At 44.8% G+C, this 20127-nt stretch overlaps 1 protein-coding gene across 2 annotated transcripts; it reads left to right on the forward strand.

Annotated features, from left to right (window-relative positions):
* Window positions 1-3867: 3867 nt before the first annotated feature.
* On the forward strand, window positions 3868-18519 carry LOC109877199 (PAK4-inhibitor INKA2-like). Of its 2 annotated transcripts, XM_020469505.2 has the most exons (3): window positions 3886-4281; window positions 4840-4881; window positions 14959-18519. In XM_020469505.2, the coding sequence occupies exons 1-3, from the start codon at window positions 4246-4248 to the stop codon at window positions 16036-16038; spliced, it is 1158 nt and encodes a 385-aa protein (XP_020325094.1). In that variant the 5' UTR covers window positions 3886-4245; the 3' UTR covers window positions 16039-18519. The 2 variants fall into 2 exon arrangements, with proteins under 2 accessions (XP_020325095.1, XP_020325094.1); XM_020469506.2 differs by lacking the exon at window positions 4840-4881 and having other exon boundaries at window positions 3868-4281.
* Window positions 18520-20127: the final 1608 nt, after the last annotated feature.

A 20127-nucleotide genomic window follows, 5' to 3' on the forward strand; every position in this document is an offset into this window, starting at 1 on the left:
CAGAAGCCTCTCTCTTTCTCCCTAAAGTACACTGATGTTTTAGGAGACAGCGGGTTGAAGGCAGAAGCCTCTCTCTCCCTAAAGTACACTGATGTTTTAGGAGACAGCGGGTTGAAGGCAGAAGCCTCTCTCTCTAAAGTACACTCATGTTTCAGGAGACAGCGGGTTGAAGGCAGAAGCCTCTCTCACTAAAGTACACTGATGTTTTAGGAAACAGCGGGTTGAAGGCAGAAGCCTCTCTCTCTAAAGTACACTGATGTTTTAGGAAACAGCCGGTTGAATGCAGAATCCTCTCTCCCTAAAGTACACTGATGTTTTAGGAGACAGCGGGTTGAAGGCAGAAGCCTCTCTCTCTAAAGTACACTGATGTTTTAGGAAACAGCGGGTTGAAGGCAGAAGCCTCTCTCCCTAAAGTACACTGATGTTTTAGGAAACAGCGGGTTGAAGGCAGAAGCCTCTCTCTTTCTCCCTAAAGTACATTGATGTTTCAGGAGACAGCGGGTTGAAGGCAGAAGCCTCTCTCTCTAAAGTACACTGATGTTTTAGGAGACAGCGGGTTGAAGGCAGAAGCCTCTCTCTCCCTAAAGTACACTGATGTTTCAGGAGACTGCGGGTTGAAGGCAGAAGCCTCTCTCTCTAAAGTACACTGATATTTTAGGAAACAGCGGGTTGAAGGCAGAAGCCTCTCTCTCTAAAGTACACTGATGTTTTAGGAAACAGCGGGTTGAAGGCAGAAGCCTCTCTCCCTAAAGTACACTGATGTTTTAGGAGACAGCCGGTAGAAGGCAGAAGCCTCTCTCTCTAAAGTACACTGATGTTTCAGGAGACAGCGGGTTGAAGGCAGAAGCCTCTCTCTCTAAAGTACACTGATGTTTTAGGAGACAGCGGGTTGAAGGCAGAAGCCTCTCTCTCTAAAGTATACTGATGTTTCAGGAGACAGCGGGTTGAAGGCAGAAGCCTCTCTCTTTCTCCCTAAAGTACACTGATGTTTTAGGAGACAGCGGGTTGAAGGCAGAAGCCTCTCTCTCTAAAGTACACTGATGAATCAGGAGACAGCGGGTTGAAGGCAGAAGCCTCTCTCTCTAAAGTACACTGATGTTTTAGGAAACAGCGGGTTGAAGGCAGAAGCCTCTCTCCCTAAAGTACACTGATGTTTTAGGAGACAGCCGGTAGAAGGCAGCAGCCTCTCTCTCTAAAGTACACTGATGTTTCAGGAGACAGCGGGTTGAAGGCAGAAGCCTCTCTCTCTAAAGTACACTGATATTTCAGGAGACAGCGGGTTGAAGGCAGAAGCCTCTCTCTCTAAAGTATACTGATGTTTCAGGAGACAGCGGGTTGAAGGCAGCAGCCTCTCTCTTTCTCCCTAAAGTACACTGATGTTTCAGGAGACAGCGGGTTGAAGGCAGAAGCCTCTCTCTCTAAAGTATACTGATGTTTCAGGAGACAGCGGGTTGAAGGCAGAAGCCTCTCTCTTTCTCCCTAAAGTACACTGATGTTTTAGGAGACAGCGGGTTGAAGGCAGAAGCCTCTCTCTCCCTAAAGTACACTGATGTTTTAGGAGACAGCGGGTTGAAGGCAGAAGCCTCTCTCTCTAAAGTACACTCATGTTTCAGGAGACAGCGGTTTGAAGGCAGAAGCCTCTCTCACTAAAGTACACTGATGTTTTAGGAAACAGCGGGTTGAAGGCAGAAGCCTCTCTCTCTAAAGTACACTGATGTTTTAGGAAACAGCCGGTTGAATGCAGAATCCTCTCTCCCTAAAGTACACTGATGTTTTAGGAGACAGCGGGTTGAAGGCAGAAGCCTCTCTCTCTAAAGTACACTGATGTTTTAGGAAACAGCGGGTTGAAGGCAGAAGCCTCTCTCCCTAAAGTACACTGATGTTTTAGGAAACAGCGGGTTGAAGGCAGAAGCCTCTCTCTTTCTCCCTAAAGTACATTGATGTTTCAGGAGACAGCGGGTTGAAGGCAGAAGCCTCTCTCTCTAAAGTACACTGATGTTTTAGGAGACAGCGGGTTGAAGGCAGAAGCCTCTCTCTCCCTAAAGTACACTGATGTTTCAGGAGATTGCGGGTTGAAGGCAGAAGCCTCTCTCTCTAAAGTACACTGATATTTTAGGAAACAGCGGGTTGAAGGCAGAAGCCTCTCTCTCTAAAGTACACTGATGTTTTAGGAAACAGCGGGTTGAAGGCAGAAGCCTCTCTCCCTAAAGTACACTGATGTTTTAGGAGACAGCCGGTAGAAGGCAGAAGCCTCTCTCTCTAAAGTACACTGATGTTTCAGGAGACAGCGGGTTGAAGGCAGAAGCCTCTCTCTCTAAAGTACACTGATGTTTTAGGAGACAGCGGGTTGAAGGCAGAAGCCTCTCTCTCTAAAGTATACTGATGTTTCAGGAGACAGCGGGTTGAAGGCAGAAGCCTCTCTCTTTCTCCCTAAAGTACACTGATGTTTTAGGAGACAGCGGGTTGAAGGCAGAAGCCTCTCTCTCTAAAGTACACTGATGAATCAGGAGACAGCGGGTTGAAGGCAGAAGCCTCTCTCTCTAAAGTACACTGATGTTTTAGGAAACAGCGGGTTGAAGGCAGAAGCCTCTCTCCCTAAAGTACACTGATGTTTTAGGAGACAGCCGGTAGAAGGCAGCAGCCTCTCTCTCTAAAGTACACTGATGTTTCAGGAGACAGCGGGTTGAAGGCAGAAGCCTCTCTCTCTAAAGTACACTGATATTTCAGGAGACAGCGGGTTGAAGGCAGAAGCCTCTCTCTCTAAAGTATACTGATGTTTCAGGAGACAGCGGGTTGAAGGCAGCAGCCTCTCTCTTTCTCCCTAAAGTACACTGATGTTTCAGGAGACAGCGGGTTGAAGGCAGCAGCCTCTCTCTTTCTCTCTAAAGTACACTGATGTTTCAGATAATTAATTCATACATCCTGCCCATTTCCTTGCTTTTGGAGTTGGAGTCGGAGCTACTTCCTTCTCTCACATCCACCTGGGAAAGCCCAGCGGGGCAGATACAAAAACAAAGATGATAATAGTATTTAGATGGAATCAGGTCATACACCAGGAGCTCTGGAGCTCCCACTCCCAGTTCCATTTCTGAATTCTGGTCAAAGTGTCTCTGTCTGCAATACAAGAGGCATGTCACTTCTGCAAGAGCGGAATAACTATGAATGGAGTGCAGGTCAGGTTCAACCTCTTCCTTCCTCCACTGAGTTAGTATTGTATCCGGGTCAGGGATCACACAACAAAGGACTGTCACTCAGGTGCTTCCTTGCTGTGAGGGTGACAATGTTCTGCCCTCCTGATATAACCTATGTACTGTTCCTATTAGCAGTCACTTCCCTCAACACTTCCTCTGAGTAAAACCTTTTTGCAGATTTGGGCAACTTTGATGGGGGTGGCGGCCACAAAAAGGGCCCGCAGTGGCTCATGGGTCTGCTTACCCACATGTGGAACTGATCATGTGAATTATGCTTGTAGCACCAATGTCAAGCATAACACAACTGGCTTTCAACCAATCATCATCTGTGTGTCAAACACGGGGCCTTACATTCCATTTCAATTCCATTTAAATCATTTCAAATGAACAGGTGTCTTCACACCAGTGAAATTGTTACTGTAGTTCATTCAAATGAGTATGTTATATAGTCTAAAATACTGTCAACATATAGACCTACTATATATTTTCAACTAAATGTAGATTGGTTCATTTCAATACCACAAGGACATAACACATAACCTGACCTCTATTGCAAATACATGCCTTTTTAATTACGGCTCCAACAGCGTCAGCACTGTGCGATAGAAAATATCGCAACCTCATTGGATGATCAACCGAAGCGCTTCTCATGAATGAGAAAAAATATAGGTTGCACACTGTAAGCAAGGCATGGGATGACAAGTCGGAGATATCGACAGGCAGCCGTGCAAACCTAAAGCATGCTTTGGGTTTAACAATCATTTTTGGAGTAGGCTTAAATATACAGAGTGACAGATTTTAGAGTTCATGCCTTTGGAATCCACATGACAAGACGCGCGTATTCCAGAACAAGAGCGTCTTTACAGCGTTCCATAGTCAGGACGACAGTCGTCTCTTTATCAAAGTTTTTTTTTTCTGCGCACAATTTAATGGCCTATACTACGCGAGTGACATTTGTTAGAGACATGCTTGAAAGAACGAGCAAGTATTTCAGTTGAAAAAGCTTACATCTACAAAAATAGAACGACAGCTTCCCAAGTCAGAGCAAATAAATATGGATACTTGCTTAAGACGTCTGAAGCAGGAACTGGTATGTTGTCTTATTTGAGTTTTCTGCATGTTATAGTATACAATGTATGTTTGTTTTGTTTTTACTGTAAATACCGTTCTGATATACAATTGAAGTATATACATTCAGATTTTGCATTCAGATTTTTGCAAGTTAAAATGCAACTGGGTAATAAAAGAGTAAACAGCAGCTAAAATATACATACAATATACAATATTTCGTTATTGTTATACAGCTAACCCACTGGGCACAGACATTTCAACGTTTCGTTTTTTGGTTGAATTGTCAACTAACGTGAAATCAACAACAAATGTCACTATGTCTTTGGGATTTAGGTTAAAAGACTAACGTTGATGACTTTTTGCAAATCCAATCACTTTTCCACGTTGATTCAACGTCATCACATTTAATTATTTTGTTGAAATGACGTGGAAATAACGTTGTTTCAACCAGATTTTGCACCGTGGGGGGGGGGGGGGTTGCATAATAAGGCACGGTGCAATTGACTCCGTTTATAAATGGTTTACTCAAGCAAATCAAATAGCTCAGTGCGAACATCATGTCATGTACTTTTTGCAGACCGTTGTGCATGTGTCTGGGCGCCATGAACGGGAAGAAATGGTACAGTATAATGAATGGTCAAGCTTCCTGCTGCCTTTTCTTTTCATATTCAACTGCTGCTTCTTTTAATATTCTTATATTCATATTCCTAACCACCGAGGCTTGTATAGGCTATACACTCTCTTCAAACTCCTTTTAAACTGAGAAAGGATGTTCATTTAAACTTAACCCACATGGCCATGGCAAGGCATGCAAGGTCTGCAACATTACTCTTCTGTGGCTTCTGGGTTGTCTGCACTGAATTCGCTTGTGTTGCCCATGCCAATGTTCACACATGTCTGTCTGTGTCTTCCCATTCCTGGCTCCCTGAACACCCATGGCACAGAGGTACACTGCCAGTGGGGAAAAGCAAGGGTGTGTATATGTGCAACAGAATAGAGTGGAATAGAATAGAATACGGGCAGTAGATTAGCCTTCTTATTGTACATGTGGATGTTATGTCTCATTTTATGCACTGTTTTATCATCTGGGGTCTCTGTAATGTCAAGAAAATGACAAACATCTGCAACAGACCTTGACTTGACCCTCTGATCCACCCGCCATAGCTGGTAGGTAGCGCAGCACTATGTGTGGGAAAGTGTGGTGTCAAGAGGTCAAGCTGAACAGTGGACTTTGAAAGGGGACAAGGATCTGCCACGCTGGGCTCCTCAGGGGTGTGTACTTAGGCCCCTACTGTATTCCCTGTTCACCCATGACTGCGTGGCCAAACACGACTCCAACACCATCATTAAGTTTGCTGATGACACAACAGTGGTAGGCCTGATCACGACAACAATGAGTGGTGCCAGGACAACAACCTCTCCCTCAATGTGAGCGAGTCAAAGGAGCTGATCATGGACTACAGGAAAAGGCGGGCCGAACAGGTCTCCATTAACATCGACGGGGCTGTAGTGGAACGGGTCGGGAGTTTCAAGTTCCTTGGTGCCCACATCACCAACGAACTATCATGGTCCAAACATACCAAGACAGTCGTGGAGAGGGCACGACAAAACCTTTCCCCCTTAGGAGACTGAAAAGATTTGGCATGGGTCCCCAGATCCTCAAAAGGTTCTACAGCTGCACCATCGAGAGCATCTGGTTGCATCACCGCCTGGGATGGCAACTACTCGACATCTGACCGCGAGGTGCTACAGAGGGTAGTGAGTACTGCCCAGTACATCACTGGGACCAAGCTTCCTGCCATCCAGGACCTATATAATAGGCGGTGTCAGAGGAAAGCCCATACAATTCTCAGAGACTCCAGTCACCCAAGTTATAGACTGTTTTCTCTGCTACCGCACAGCAAGCGGTACCGGAGCACCAAGTCTAGGACCAAAAGGCTCCTTAACAGTTTCTACCCCCAAGCCATTAGACTGCTGAACAATTCATAAAAATCGCCACCGGACCATTTACATTGACCCTCCCCCTCCTGTACACTGCTGCTACCCGCTGTTTGTTTGTTACTTATGCATAGTTACTTCGCCCCCACCTACATGTGCACATTACCTTAACCCCTGCACACTGACTCGGTATTGGTGCCACCTGTATATAGCCTCGTTATTGTTATTCTTATTGTGTTACTTTTTATTATTACTTTTTATTTTAGCCAACTTGGTAAATATTTGATCTTCTTCTTGAGCTGCACTGTTGGTTAAGGGCTTGTAAGTAAGAGTTTCACGGTAAAGTCTACACTGTTGGTTAAGGGCTTGTAAGTAAGAGTTTCACGGTAAAGTCTACACTGTTGGTTAAGGGCTTGTAAGTAAGCATTTCACGGTAAAGTCTACACTGTTGGTTAAGGGCTTGTAAGTAAGCATTTCACGGTAAAGTCTACACTGTTGGTTAAGGGCTTGTAAGTAAGAATTTCACGGTAAAGTCTACACTGTTGGTTAAGGGCTTGTAAGTAAGCATTTCACGGTAAAGTCTACACTGTTGGTTAAGGGCTTGTAAGTAAGAATTTCACGGTAAAGTCTACACTTGTTCTATTCGGCGCATGTGACAAATAAAGTTTGATTTCATTTGATACCTAGTCAATTGCACAACTGAATGCATTTAACCCAACCCCTCTGAATCAGAGAGGTGCAGGGGGATGCCTTAATCGACATCATCGGTGCAGTTGTTGAGAGGGTTAACTGCCTTGCTCAAGGGCAGAACAGCAGATTTTTCCAACCTGCCAGCTCAGCGTTGCTGTCCCAACTTTTTATTATTATTATTATTATATATATATTTTTTCACCTTTATTTAACCAGGTAAGCCAGTTGAGAACAAGTTCTCATTTACAATTGCGACCTGGCCAAGATAAAGCAAAGCAGTTCGACACATACAACGACACAGAGTTACACATGGAGTAAAACAAACATACAGTCAATAATACAGTATAAACAAGTCTATATACGATGTGAGCAAATGAGGTGAGATAAGGGAGGTAAAGGCAAAAAAGGCCATGGTGGCAAAGTAAATACAATATAGCAAGTAAAACACTGGAATGGTAGATTTGCAGTGGAAGAATGTGCAAAGTATAAATAAAAATAATGGGGTGCAAAGGAGCAAAATAAATAAAATAAATACAGTAGGGAAAGAGGTAGTTGTTTGGGCTAAATTATAGGTGGGCTATGTACAGGTGCAGTAATCTGTGAGCTGCTCTGACAGTTGGTGCTTAAAGCTAGTGAGGGAGATAAGTGTTTCCAGTTTCAGAGATTTTTGTAGTTCGTTCCAGTCATTGGCAGCAGAGACCCAATGCTCTAACCTGGCCTGGCTACCAGCCGCCCGTATATCTGGGACTATTTAAACCTGTGCTGACTACTGGAAACATACCAGAGCCTGATAGATCTCCTAACCTTGACTCTTTACTTACATTTCCTTTCATATGGAAGTCCTGCATGGCAAAACAAACTCTTCCGTTTCTAACAATTCAATGTTGCTAAGCGACGATGATTCATAATGAGTCACACAAAGACTCAGTCCTTTTCAATGTTCCCCTGAGTATCTTCTAAATGGCAGTTGAACACTTGCATGGTGCTGTTATCTCTGAGACTAAAGGATATCAAAGCTTTTGATATCAATACTAACACGCGTTTTTGTATTTCATGGTTCTTCTATAGCTGTTATTCGCTTCACAACATTTAAACTAACTGGCTGTCCATTTGGAATTCTATTCAAAGGAGGGTGTGAGTGAGCCGCAAAGGTCATGGAACTTCTGAGAGGTGAACTCTGGCAATGCGGTTATGTCCTGAGGTGGTTAACCAAGCTACTGTGCTCACAGAGTTTGTTTATTCTTTGTTACCTCGAGGGCGTTGGGCTGGTAGTGGTATGGCTCTGAGTCTGAGCAGTGGTCTCTTTTTCGTTTGTTTGGAGCCTCTCCTGTGGTTCCATTCTCCAGCCAGCCCTTCCTTCCCCTCTGCTAAAATTGTCTGAGGTCACATTGGCAGCTGCATGATGTGATCATTGTGTTTCAGAGATCGCTGATAACCTCCCACAAGGACTAATGTATTTTATGCCACTCCAATCTGCACAGAGATCTGATGAATGTGATTCACAGTGAAAGTCAATTCTTCAACAGAAAACATAAGCAAGTTGCTCAAGACCTAATTAATATCATGGTTATTTGGGCAGCAGGTTTGTAGTGGTTAGAGCATTGGGACAGTAACTGAAAGGTTGCTAGATTGAATCCCGGGATGACAAGTTAAAATACTTTCGTTCTGTCCCTGAACAAGGCAATTAACCCACTGTTCCCGGTAGGCCATCATTGTAAATAATACTTTTTTCTTAACTGACTTGCCTAGTTAAATAGGCAAGTCAAAAATAGATAAAGTAATTACAATTATCTTGAGCGTTTGCAGTACAATGATGCAGTAACATTTGATATTGTTATTGTTATGCATTATGTTTGGATAGTAAACTAATGCTCACTTGAACAGCACACAGCATGTACAGACTTTCTGTTCTGCTGTTGGTCATTGTGAGCCAAGGCTCCAGATTGGATCACCAACTGTCTCCAAAACGGTTCTTCCAAAGAAGTAGCTTGGTAATCTCTCCAGCTACACTCGGGCCAGGAAACTGCCCATTAGACCACCTCCCAGTGTTAGATGCCCCAGGGGGCCTGGTCTGGCTCACCCCACCTCTGGTCCCTGCTCAATGGTCAGCGCAGTGTAGCGGCTCACCCCACAACAGGGCTCTGCTCTATAACATGGCTACAACAATAAAACTAGTAGTAGTAGTTTAAAGGGTAATAAAAAAACTGTGGTGCACATTCATGTTATAAACTATTTATCGTTATTGCGTCAATTGTATTTTTGTCCATATTGACCATCTCTAGTACAGAGGCATGGCCTGTATGCCCCCAACAAACATCCTATTACTGCTCCTGACCAACACAGCCTACCATTCATACTCAATGAGAGGGGTGTGGGGGGTTGTGGGGATGTTTGTGTGTGCGTGCATGTGCCTGCGCGTGTGTGTGTATGGGATAACGCCCTCTCTAAAAGCCCAGGGTTTGATAAACTGGCCTTGGCCTCCCATTTCCCCTGCCTCTGGTCAACAACTCTGAATGGCTCTCTTTACATTCATGACATTAAATAAGGGTGTTTAGTTGACTGTCCCTTATTACAATGAACTGACACTTAAAGACGTGTTTTTGTGTGTTGGTATGCTTCACTGAATCCAGTTTAACCGTGTCAATGCGGGTTCTGCGAACAACCACACATACAGGGAGCCGGCTTTAACCATTCCAACTGGGTCAGGTTTGCTCGCATTTATTTTCTCCTTAACTGAATGAGAAAACACGTAAGAGCACAGACCCTAATCTCAACTGAGCGCAATATAGTGTTTGTTTATTTATGCTGGGTTGGATTTAATTCACATTCATGCATATTCAATGACTAATGTGTGTTAACTGAACACTCCTTTCCTGCTTTCCTGCGAACATTTTATATGAATTTGAAGAAAGAAGCACTGACATCATCACCTTCTTAACTTTTAAAGGCCCAATGCAGCAGTTTATATCAATATCAAATCATTTCTGGGTAACAATTAAGTACTTACTGTAATCGATTTCCATTCAAATGGGCAAAATAGGTTTTTGGAAAAGATATTTCTCAAGCAAGAATTTACGTCGGCCTGTCTGGGAGTGGTCTGAGTGGGATGGGAAAACTGAAAACTAGCTATTATTGGCAGAGAGGTTTGGAACTCTCTTTGTTACTTGTCTATTAACCAATTTACCGAAACTCCCACCCATGCAAACCTGCTGAGTAGAAGGTCCTGTGTAGATTGTATTTTCAACCAGCCAGGCTGGTCTCATAGACTAGACGTGACATAGTAAATGAAAATCCAGGACACTCAAATAAATATGATATGTTACATAAGACAGAAGGTTACTGAAGGCAAAAACTAAAGGAAAAAACACAAACGTATAGCAATCCAAAGTTTGCGTGTTTGAATCTCATCACTGACAAATGTAGCTAATTAGCCACTTTGCAACTAATTAGCATGTTAGCTAAACCTAACACTAACCCTTAACCATTTAACCTAACTCCTAACCTTAACCCCTAGCTCACCTAGCTAACATTAGCCACAATAAATTGGAATTTGTAACATATCATCCATATTTCAAATTCTTAACATATTGTATCATACGATTTGTGATTCGTAAAATATAATACTAATTGTAATTCCTAACATATCATGTTACATCCACAAATTGATACATACCATACCAAACCCAACATATCATATCTATTTGAGTGTTCATTATGTGACGTCTACCCCTGAGTCCAGGTTGAACCAGGTTGAACCAGCAACTATCAGGCAATAACAGTGATACATTTTTTTCACACATTTACAATGTTAGTTTCATAAGCTGTTGTGCAATCTGATATAAAACACAGGAAAAACATAAATTGTACTGCACTGGGCCTTTAATGGCTGATCATTCAACATTAATTCGAGACTGGCAGCGATTACTCCCAGAGTTTGAGAGTATTGAGTTCTTCATTGACAATTAGCTTTAGTTTGTGTGTGAGGATGGCTGGATTGCCTTTAGCCTGCACTCTTACTTCTCAATACATACTCAGTCATTCCCCAAACCCTTACAGCTGACAGTTACAGGCAAACAGTAACATATCACACTGCTGAAGTAATGCTAGCACACTAACGTTACTGAAAGCTGCGGACTTAGCGTCAGTATTTGAGACATTGCTTAAGTTAATGGTACCACACAGTGTTTCATGCCCTGAAGCTCCTGATTCACAGATTTCAACCTGGAGGATGTGGAGCAGCGCCTGTCTGTTCCAGTTAATATGAGAGGGAGGCGAATAGCAGCCGTATTCTATGAGTCACTCACCCCATCCATCTCTGCAACACATTACAGTAAACATCTGGGGAGGTACAGTACACTGCCCTGGGGGACAGGGGGGTGAGCAGTCACTCAGTCAGTCTCATCCAGCAAAAATCTGATGCCAGCTATAGGATATGATTTGGGGTGGCAAGTAGCCAAGTGGTTAGAGTGTTGGACTAGTAACCGAAAGGTTGCAAGATCGAATCCCTGAGCTGACAAGGTACACATCTGTCATTCTGCCCCTTGAACAAGGCAGTTAACCCACTGTTCCTAGGCTGTCATTGAAAATAAGAATTTGTTCTTAACTGACTTGCCTAGTTAAAAATAAAAATCTGGAAATGTCTGACATATTTGGGTTAAAAGTTGTGGCCATGCGCTGGCAGAGCAAGTGCCTTAGGTGGCACAGTGAGGCCAACAATAGGACTGCTCCGCAGGGCACATTATGAATCATTTAACAGAGCCAGAGAGTCAAGATGGAGTAAACGACATGTGGTTTTTGATAACTGGAGGGAATGCGTGTATTTGGGGGCACAGGGAAGGGTTGCATGTGAGCAGTAAGCAAGGCATAAAAAAATGGCATGAACAAGTTAGCCAGCTAGATTCCATGAGAATAGGATGAATAGTAGCATCTCCAAACAGGGGTTGTAGTGAAGCTGTAGAAGGTTAACTTCTATACCTTGTGACGTAGTGTAACGGCGTTCGTCTGTTGAAAGAGGAGCGGACCAAAATGCAGCGTGGTGGTTACTCATGTTCTTTAATGAAAATGAACAAACGAACAATACAAAACAACAAACGTAACGCGAAAACCTATACAGCCTATCTGGTGACAACTAACACAGAGACAGGAACAATCACCCACGAAATACTCAAAGAATATGGCTGCCTAAATATGGTTCCCAATCAGAGACAACGATAATCACCTGACTCTGATTGAGAACTGCCTCAGGCAGCCATAGACTATGCTAGACACCCCACAAAACCCCAGGACAAAAACGCACCACAATAACCCATGTCACACCCTGACCTGACCAAATAAATGAAGACAAACATTATATACTTCGACCAGGGCGTGACACGTAGTCTTTTGAATCATACTGGTGTAATGTTTTTGAAAAAGCCACGTTGTTTAATGGAGATGTCTGTAATTGGGAAAGTGTGCATCATGTGGTAATGCTGGTTGAACTTTGATGTGGTTTGAAGTAAAACGTAATTATATACAGTCTGTTCCCCAGCTTCTAAAGACTCCAGCTAATTATACCTAATGAAGTCAACCATAGGTGTTAGCGCCTAGAACTGCAGGAGAACACAGAGATGACCTCATTGTTCCAATTACCTTCTCCTTCTATAATGGCTACTCAGGAAACAAAGACTACTTTGTCTCCAGCATATGCTTAGATAGACATATTATATGACCTTTGCCAATGTTATTCATACCCTAAGTTATTCCACTATCTTTCCATATGCTTCAGAGTAGGCCTACTGATGTTACTTTTCATTTCAGTGGAAATGTCAGCTGAGCTGCGTATGGATTCAAATGACATCTTCTATGAGACCTTTTCAAGTGCTTCTTAATGCGTAATGATCTTTGTTGGAATATGTGGGACTGAAAGGCCAGTTTAGCGTTTGTCAGTGCAGTGGCTCTTGCAACGGTTGAAAGTAGACAAATTACAAAATTCAACAGATTATTTTTCATGCAGATTAACTTGAGTTACTCTTTCAATATGAAAGTATGAAGTATTTTCAATGTGATTCATGAGGGCTCTTTACATATGAAGCATTATAACATGTTATTAACATGTCGTTACATAAAAACAACAGTCATACACTAGGACAAACTTACACATTATTATATTCACCTCTCAATCACTGCTGGTGATACTCTCCTGTCTGTCATATGCTACTGTGTTAGTTACTGTAAAACAGGATCCAATGCTTTCCCACTAGGCACTAATGGTACCCAGATACAGTACCACTGACCTTGTGATTTATGACACCCACCCACATCCCGTTCTTCAATCATTTAGACCGCTGCGCCACGTCTAGATGGATTAAGGCACTGCATCTCAGTGCTAGAGGCATCACTACAGACCCTGGTTCGATCCCGGGCTGAATCACAACCGGCCGTGATCGGGAGTCCCATAGGGTGGCGCACAATTGGCCCAGCGTCGTCCGGGTTAGGGGAGTGTTGGGCCAAGGTAAATAAGAATTTGTTTTCAACTGACTTGCCTAGTTAAATAAAGGTTAAAAAAAAATCAAACATATGGCAAGGCCCCCATAACGACCCTCACACCCGAACTTACCCTGCTGTTACCCCAAAACCACTTCCACTGCTGCTGACTCTCACCCGGTCTTTGTCAATCAATGTGTGCTTGAGTGAACCCACCCCCACAGTTAGGGATTAACGTCTAGACACACAGCTGATTGGCTACCAGGACAGGCACTGGCCCTGATTGGCAGGGGCATCATATAGGGGCTGACAGGAAGGGCTGTTTGAAAGGTGAGAGAGAGGGGAGCAGAGACTGACTGACAGAGCAGCCAACAGAGAGGAGAAAAGAGAAAGGGAAAGACCTCTGGGAAAGTTATAACAAGGTAAGTTGATTTATTAGGATCGTAGACTCATGGATAGATTGATGATCTAGGACGTATGGAGGGAGATATGCTGGGCAATGTAAACATATGTTTTCCATGCCAGTAAAGCCCCTTAAATTGAAATATTTAATTGATATAAAGGTGAATGTTGATGTTTCTGCCCTGTAAAAGTTTCAAGAACATTGACAGACCAGAGGTTTTCTATATGTCATTGTATTGAACAGCACTTTATCTAACTTGTTTCGATGTTTGTATTCTAATGTGAGTTGGAGCAATCTCATATAATGTTACATTGTTGGTATGGTGGGCAGATTGTGTTACCCAGGTGGAGGAGTTGTTCTAGGGTGAAAGCTGTCTATATTCAGAGAGATCTGTGTTCAGTGAAAACCCATAGTTGATCAGACTACTGAAATGTTATCCATTATTTTATCAATTTTACCAATGCGCTATTCAAATGTTCGAATACAACATGGTATTCTCAAAAGGATATCCGCAAATCCTTTTCTATTTCTGTAAAGCTACATTTGACGTAAGATCACGCAACTTTGCTTTTAATAGGTTGCATTCGCCTCTGTGTATTCTTAATTTCAAAGACATAACAGTCATATCAAAGTGAGTCATGGTGCATGACTTCATTTTTAACAAGTCAAGACATGGGGTCAGGTTGTTGCCTCAGGGATTAGTTGGTTGCAGGGGAAACAGTTACAACATGGTCACATGACGTAAGCTCAGTCCCACAGGATGCTGGCCCAGAGAAAGAGAGAGAGCTACAGCCAGTGCTACTCCTCCCTACAGCTGCCGGGCGACAGGGTCCTCTCACATATTCAGGCCAGATGGGGGCCCTATCATTCAAAACGGGTCACGTGACTGAACAAACCATGTGTGGCCTCAAAACACAAAAGGGCAACAGTGCAGAGAACTGTAGCAACACTAAATGAAGAATTCATTCATATGTTAGTACCATGTGTACATTTCGGTTTGTCCTTGAGTGCATTTATTTGTCCTAAGAGGTGCTGTGATCTAACATAAGTTCAACCGTACAGGGGCAATGAAAACAATGGTTGATGTTTGACAGAAGGTTATGGGTCAAGTGCTTGAATGGATGAGTGTTGCGGGTCCTTTTGTGAAGCTAACTAGCCATTTCCCTGTTGTGTTTTTCTCCCTCCTCTCCCTCTCTACAGGTGTCTATGAAGGAGGCAGGAGATGGCCTCCATGCACAGATGAACTCCATGATGGGGGCTCTTCAGGAACTCAAGCTTCTACAGGTGCAGACAGCGCTAGAGCAGCTAGACATCTCAGGGAGGTCTGTCCAAAGGGCGGCCCCACCAGCAGAGGACACATGCCCTGGCCCTATCCCCAGCTCCAATGCTACCATTGGCTTTGGCCACGATGAGACCCTGAGGCCCCCCCTGGTCAGGACATCCAGCCGGGGGGGACACCAGAGCAGCCTGGGCACCTCACCCTCTTCCTCCAGCCTGGAGACAGTAGACACTGAGACTGAGAACCAGCCTCTCCCTCTCCCCCGCAGAGTGTCTGGATACACCACCCCACAGGTGGAGTACTGTGGCCCACGTCTTAGCCAAGTGTTTCCAGAGCATCATCAGCCGGCTCACTCAGGCCAGGTATTGGATCTCCCTGGCATTCTCTACAGCCTGTCCAGGGAAGGCCCCTCGCTGGACAGCGACTACTCCCAGGACAGCATGGACGACTCCAGAGACTGGACCTCCTCGCTCATGAGCCGCAGCCGCAACCGGCAGCCGCTGGTGCTGGGGGACAACGTTTTCGCCGACCTGGTGGGCAACTGGCTGGACCTGCCTGAGCTGGAGAAGGAGGAGATGATTGGCTGGACCGACAGGCCCGACTCCCCGGCCCACCCTCTCTGTCTCAGCCGCTCCCAGGAGATCTGCAGGAAGGTCTCTCTGACCACCAATATCTTCAAGAAGTTCCTGCGCAGTGTGAGGCCCGACAGGGACAAGCTACTTAAGGAGAGGCCAGGCTGGATGGTCCCTGAGAGTCAGGAGGCCGAGCTCTTTAAGAGGCCCAAGAAAGTGTCTAAGCAGCAGACCAAGGGGAGCTTCTACCTCCCGTTCTGGGCAGGTGTAGGGCAGCAGGGTAAGGGACGGCCATGTCCCCAGTTGGCTGAGGAGAGACATCCCACGAGCCAGGGCCAGTTCTCTGGGCTTTACATAGACAGGAGACAAGGGGCCAGAATGGAAAAAATGCTGCCCTTGTTTGACTATAACACGGCTGTGTGGGTGTGATGCTGACGCTGCTCTAGGATGCTGCGGTGGTGGCAGGTGTTGGGGATTTTGCTGGGAGCTCTTGGGTGGAAACAAGGAGGTTTGTGTGTCTGTCTGTCTCCTTCTCCAAGAGAAAAGGCAGACTGAGGGATGAATATCCAGACTATTTCCCAATAGAGAGATTATCAGGGAAACTGTTTGTCTGACAATCCTAAGACCTTTTTGTCTGTGACTGTGAGAGCAACCAGGACTTTCTCTAATAGATGGGTTCACCAAAGTTAATAAGATTCTAATGAGTGCATAAGTTCCCTGGACTATACAATATACGGTACTTCAATATGGACATAATAATGCTCTGAATTTGTTACGGCATCATCATGGTTTCAAACCTCAACCCTGTTTCATATGTTTGAATTCTACTGTATACCCAAGTGTATCCCCACCCTCATCTCGTACTTCTGTCAGTTGTGACACATCCTGCATGGGCACTACTAAATGTTTCATCTATGACATTGTGAAACAGTCACTGAACTGCCACTGAACACAACCACAGGTGCTTCTCTGCCTCGCTGCCCAGAGTCAGACGGCTGGATGAATACACAAAGAGTGTAATATTGTTCCATCAGCCTAACTCAGGGATCGGGATGTGGCCTGTGTGACCGACTGGGTTCAAACCTGGATCTCCTGTACACCACAAGACTGTTAGCCCGCTGAGGTAAAGCCTAGGTATTAGCTTGGGAAGCTAACACAGGTCTTCAGGTCTCAGTCAAGGTTACTCATCACTTGGTTCCGAACCACCTCTGTTACATCTTCACCATCCACCTACACACACACAGGATAGGGTTAAAGGCCCAGTGCAGTCAAAAAAGAGATTTACCTGTGTTTTATATATATTTCCACACTATGAGGTTGTGAAAATGATTGTAATGCCCTTTTAGTGTAAGAGCTGTTTGAAAAGACATGCAGACATGATGGCACATCGTGACTCTTCAGCCAATCCTCCTGGATAGTGTATTATACATGGCAGAGAGAGAGGGAGTGAGAGCGAAAGAGCTGTGTACCATCTGGCTGCCTACAGTTACATAAGGACAAGCTAGCAGCACAGACAAGAGGTGCAGTCATTCAGCGTAGGCTGTCGAGTGTTTTGAAACCAACCCTAAGCTGTGATGCTGAAGTTACATGTATATGTCCTATGTATGTAATGCCAGACAGGGCCTGGAGACAGGGCCTGGAGACAGGGCCTGGAGACAGGGCCTGGAGACAGGGCCAGGAGACAGGGCCTGGAGACGGGGCCTGGAGACGGGGCCAGGAGACAGGGCCAGGAGACAGGGCCTGGAGACAGGGCCTGGAGACAGGGCCTGGAGAGTTCACGTAGAAAGCAGAGGACTGAGGAGGAGAATGTTTACAGTGAATCATTCCACATGTACATGCAGTACTAAATGTCATGATGTCAACAAAGTCGATTAGCCGTTGTGTAAAGTCATTTTAAAAAGGGACTTAAAGAGATGGAGGTTGAACCTGGTAGATATGTGGTTAGACCAAACACTCTTTATGAAACTGTATGAAGGAGGTGTTGTGAAGAGATTTGAGAGAGCAGCATGAACATTAGAATGGTTTAGCAACATTTGCAATCATTTTCCAGAGCTGAGCTCCACATATAATTTCCTCAGGGAAATCACTGTAATTACAAAAACTATTTATCTTCTTTAGAAAACACACGGTATGCAAGTACAATCCTCAGCCCTCACTAGTAATAAGAGTGGCCTGAGAAGTCAAACATCACCCCATCCATTAATTCAACATGACATGATTATGAATGTTCCAATGCAGCCATTTTTATCTCAATATCAAATCATTTCTGGGAAATAATTAAGTAACTTACTGTGATTGTTTTCGATTAAAATTGTCAAAAAGAAACAAAAATACCTTCTTAGCATGAGCAATTTCTCAATCAAAAATATAGCTAGGACTGAGTGTGGAAGGGAAAACTGTAAACTAGTTGTTATTGGCAGAGAGGTTTGGAACACTCATTGTTATCTCACCAGGCAGGCCAAAACTCCATCCCCACAAAACAGGCTGAAATTTCAGGCGTTCTTTTCAAACAGCTCTTACACTAATAGGGCTTTATCATAATTTTCACAATTTCACAGCATTACTCCAACCTCATAGCGTGGAAATATATATAAAACATAGGCAATCATGTTTTTGACTGCACTGGGCCTTTAAATATCTCTTCATGTACTGAAAACACATGGGTTTCTTTCAATATTCAGGTCGGATTATATTCAGTAAATCACACACACAGACGGACGGTCTACAAAAACTGTTATGCCATAAGAGCCTCTATGAGCCTCTCTCTGTCTTATTCATATTTACAGCTATAATTGTCATTTTAGCACTGTTGTTAAAACTGTGGTTCTGCTAACCTCAAAGTGTTCCTGAGTGTAAATTTGCACTGTAAAACTTCCACTGGCTCTTTGTAAATTAAACTTTTTTCTGAAGACACTGGTTTCTTGACTGGAAATTGCATTTGTATATTCTGAACATAAATGTACTATTTGACCGGTGACCAATTTTTATTGGGTGATTCTAATGTTGACCCAACATACTTCTTAACAATTTGTCTGTCTTGCTACGTTTAGATTTGTGGGGATATGTTTTATATATCAACGATAATCCAGCCTTCTCTTTACTGAAATGTTCCGAGTAGGATTTGACTCTGCCCTGATCTACTCTACTCTGCCCTGCTCTGCTCTGCCCTGCTCTACTCTGCCCTGCTCTACTCTACTCTGCCCTGCTCTACTCTGACCTGCTCTACTCTGCCCTGCTCTGCTCTACTCTGCCCTGCTCTACTCTGCCCTGCTCTACTCTGCCCTGTTCTACTCTACTCTACTCTGCCCTGCTCTACTCTACTCTGCCCTTCTTTGCTCTACTCGGCCCTTCTTTGCTCTACTCTGCCCTACTCTACTCTACTCTGGCCTGCTCTTCTCTGCCCTTCTCTGCTATACTCTGCCCTGCTCTGCTCTTCTCTGCCCTGCTCTACTCTGCCCTGCTCTACTCTGCCCTACTCTACTCTGCCCTACTCTACTCTACTCTTCTCTGCTCTACTCTGCCCTGCTTTACTCTGTCCTGCTTTACTCTGTCCTGTCCTGCCCTACTCTACTCTTCTCCGCTCTACTCTACTCTGCCCTGCTCTACTCTGCCCTACTCTACTCTACTCTGACCTGCTGTACTCTACTCTGCCCTGCTCTACCCTGCTCTACTCTACTCTACTCTGCTCTGTTCTACTCTACTCGGCCCTTCTCTGCTCTACTCTGCCCTGCTCTACTCTACTCAGCCCTTCTCTGCTCTACTCTACTCTGCCCTTCTCTGCTCTGCTCTACTCTACTTTGCCCTTCTCTGCTCTACTTTACTCTGCCCTGCTCTACTCTGCCCTACTCTACTCTACTCTGACCTGCTGTACTCTACTCTGCCCTGCTCTACCCTGCTCTACTCTACTCTGCTCTGTTCTACTCTACTCGGCCCTTCTCTGCTCTACTCTGCCCTGCTCTACTCTACTCAGCCCTTCTCTGCTCTACTCTACTCTGCCCTTCTCTGCTCTGCTCTACTCTACTTTGCCCTTCTCTGCTCTACTTTACTCTGCCCTACTCTACTCTCTCTTCTCTGCTCTGCTGTCCCGGCCGGGAGGAGGCCATGCCCTCCGCATCCCCCAGCTCTGGGTTAACCCGGATGGCGAGTTACGTCACCTCCTGTTGAGCGCACACCGAAACAGCCCCTCCGATGGTTCCTGTACGAATCGATGGCATCGACACCCACGCTCTGCTAGACTCCGGCAGCATGGGGACCCTGGCCAACCAGCAGTGGCTCACACGAGAGGGGAAGGATGAACCAGGGGACGAGGAGGTGACGGTGTCCTGTGTACACGGGGACACGAAGAGGTACCCAACAGTGCCAGTGAGGATAACCACCCCAAGGGGGGAGTGCTAGATTCGCGTGGTAGCTGTTCCTAACCTACCCATGTCCATTCTCCTCGGTCAAGACTGCCCTCTCTTCCAGGCCCTGTGGAGGAGGGACCTGGGGATGCGAGCACGGGAGGTAGGAAGAAAATTA

The sequence above is a fragment of the Oncorhynchus kisutch genome, linkage group LG1 (assembly GCF_002021735.2).
Source record: "Oncorhynchus kisutch isolate 150728-3 linkage group LG1, Okis_V2, whole genome shotgun sequence".
NCBI classification, from domain to species: domain Eukaryota; kingdom Metazoa; phylum Chordata; class Actinopteri; order Salmoniformes; family Salmonidae; genus Oncorhynchus; species Oncorhynchus kisutch.

What these genes read in the sequence shown, in the direction of transcription:
- LOC109877199 (XM_020469505.2), top strand. Translation starts at nt 4,246, where the DNA reads ATGGATACTTGCTTAAGACGTCTGAAGCAGGAACTG. An exon ending in GACGTCTGAAGCAGGAACTG is followed by an intron (nt 4,282 to 4,839) that starts GTATGTTGTCTT and finishes TACTTTTTGCAG; the next exon opens with ACCGTTGTGCATGTGTCTGG. An exon ending in GCCATGAACGGGAAGAAATG is followed by an intron (nt 4,882 to 14,958) that starts GTACAGTATAAT and finishes CCCTCTCTACAG; the next exon opens with GTGTCTATGAAGGAGGCAGG.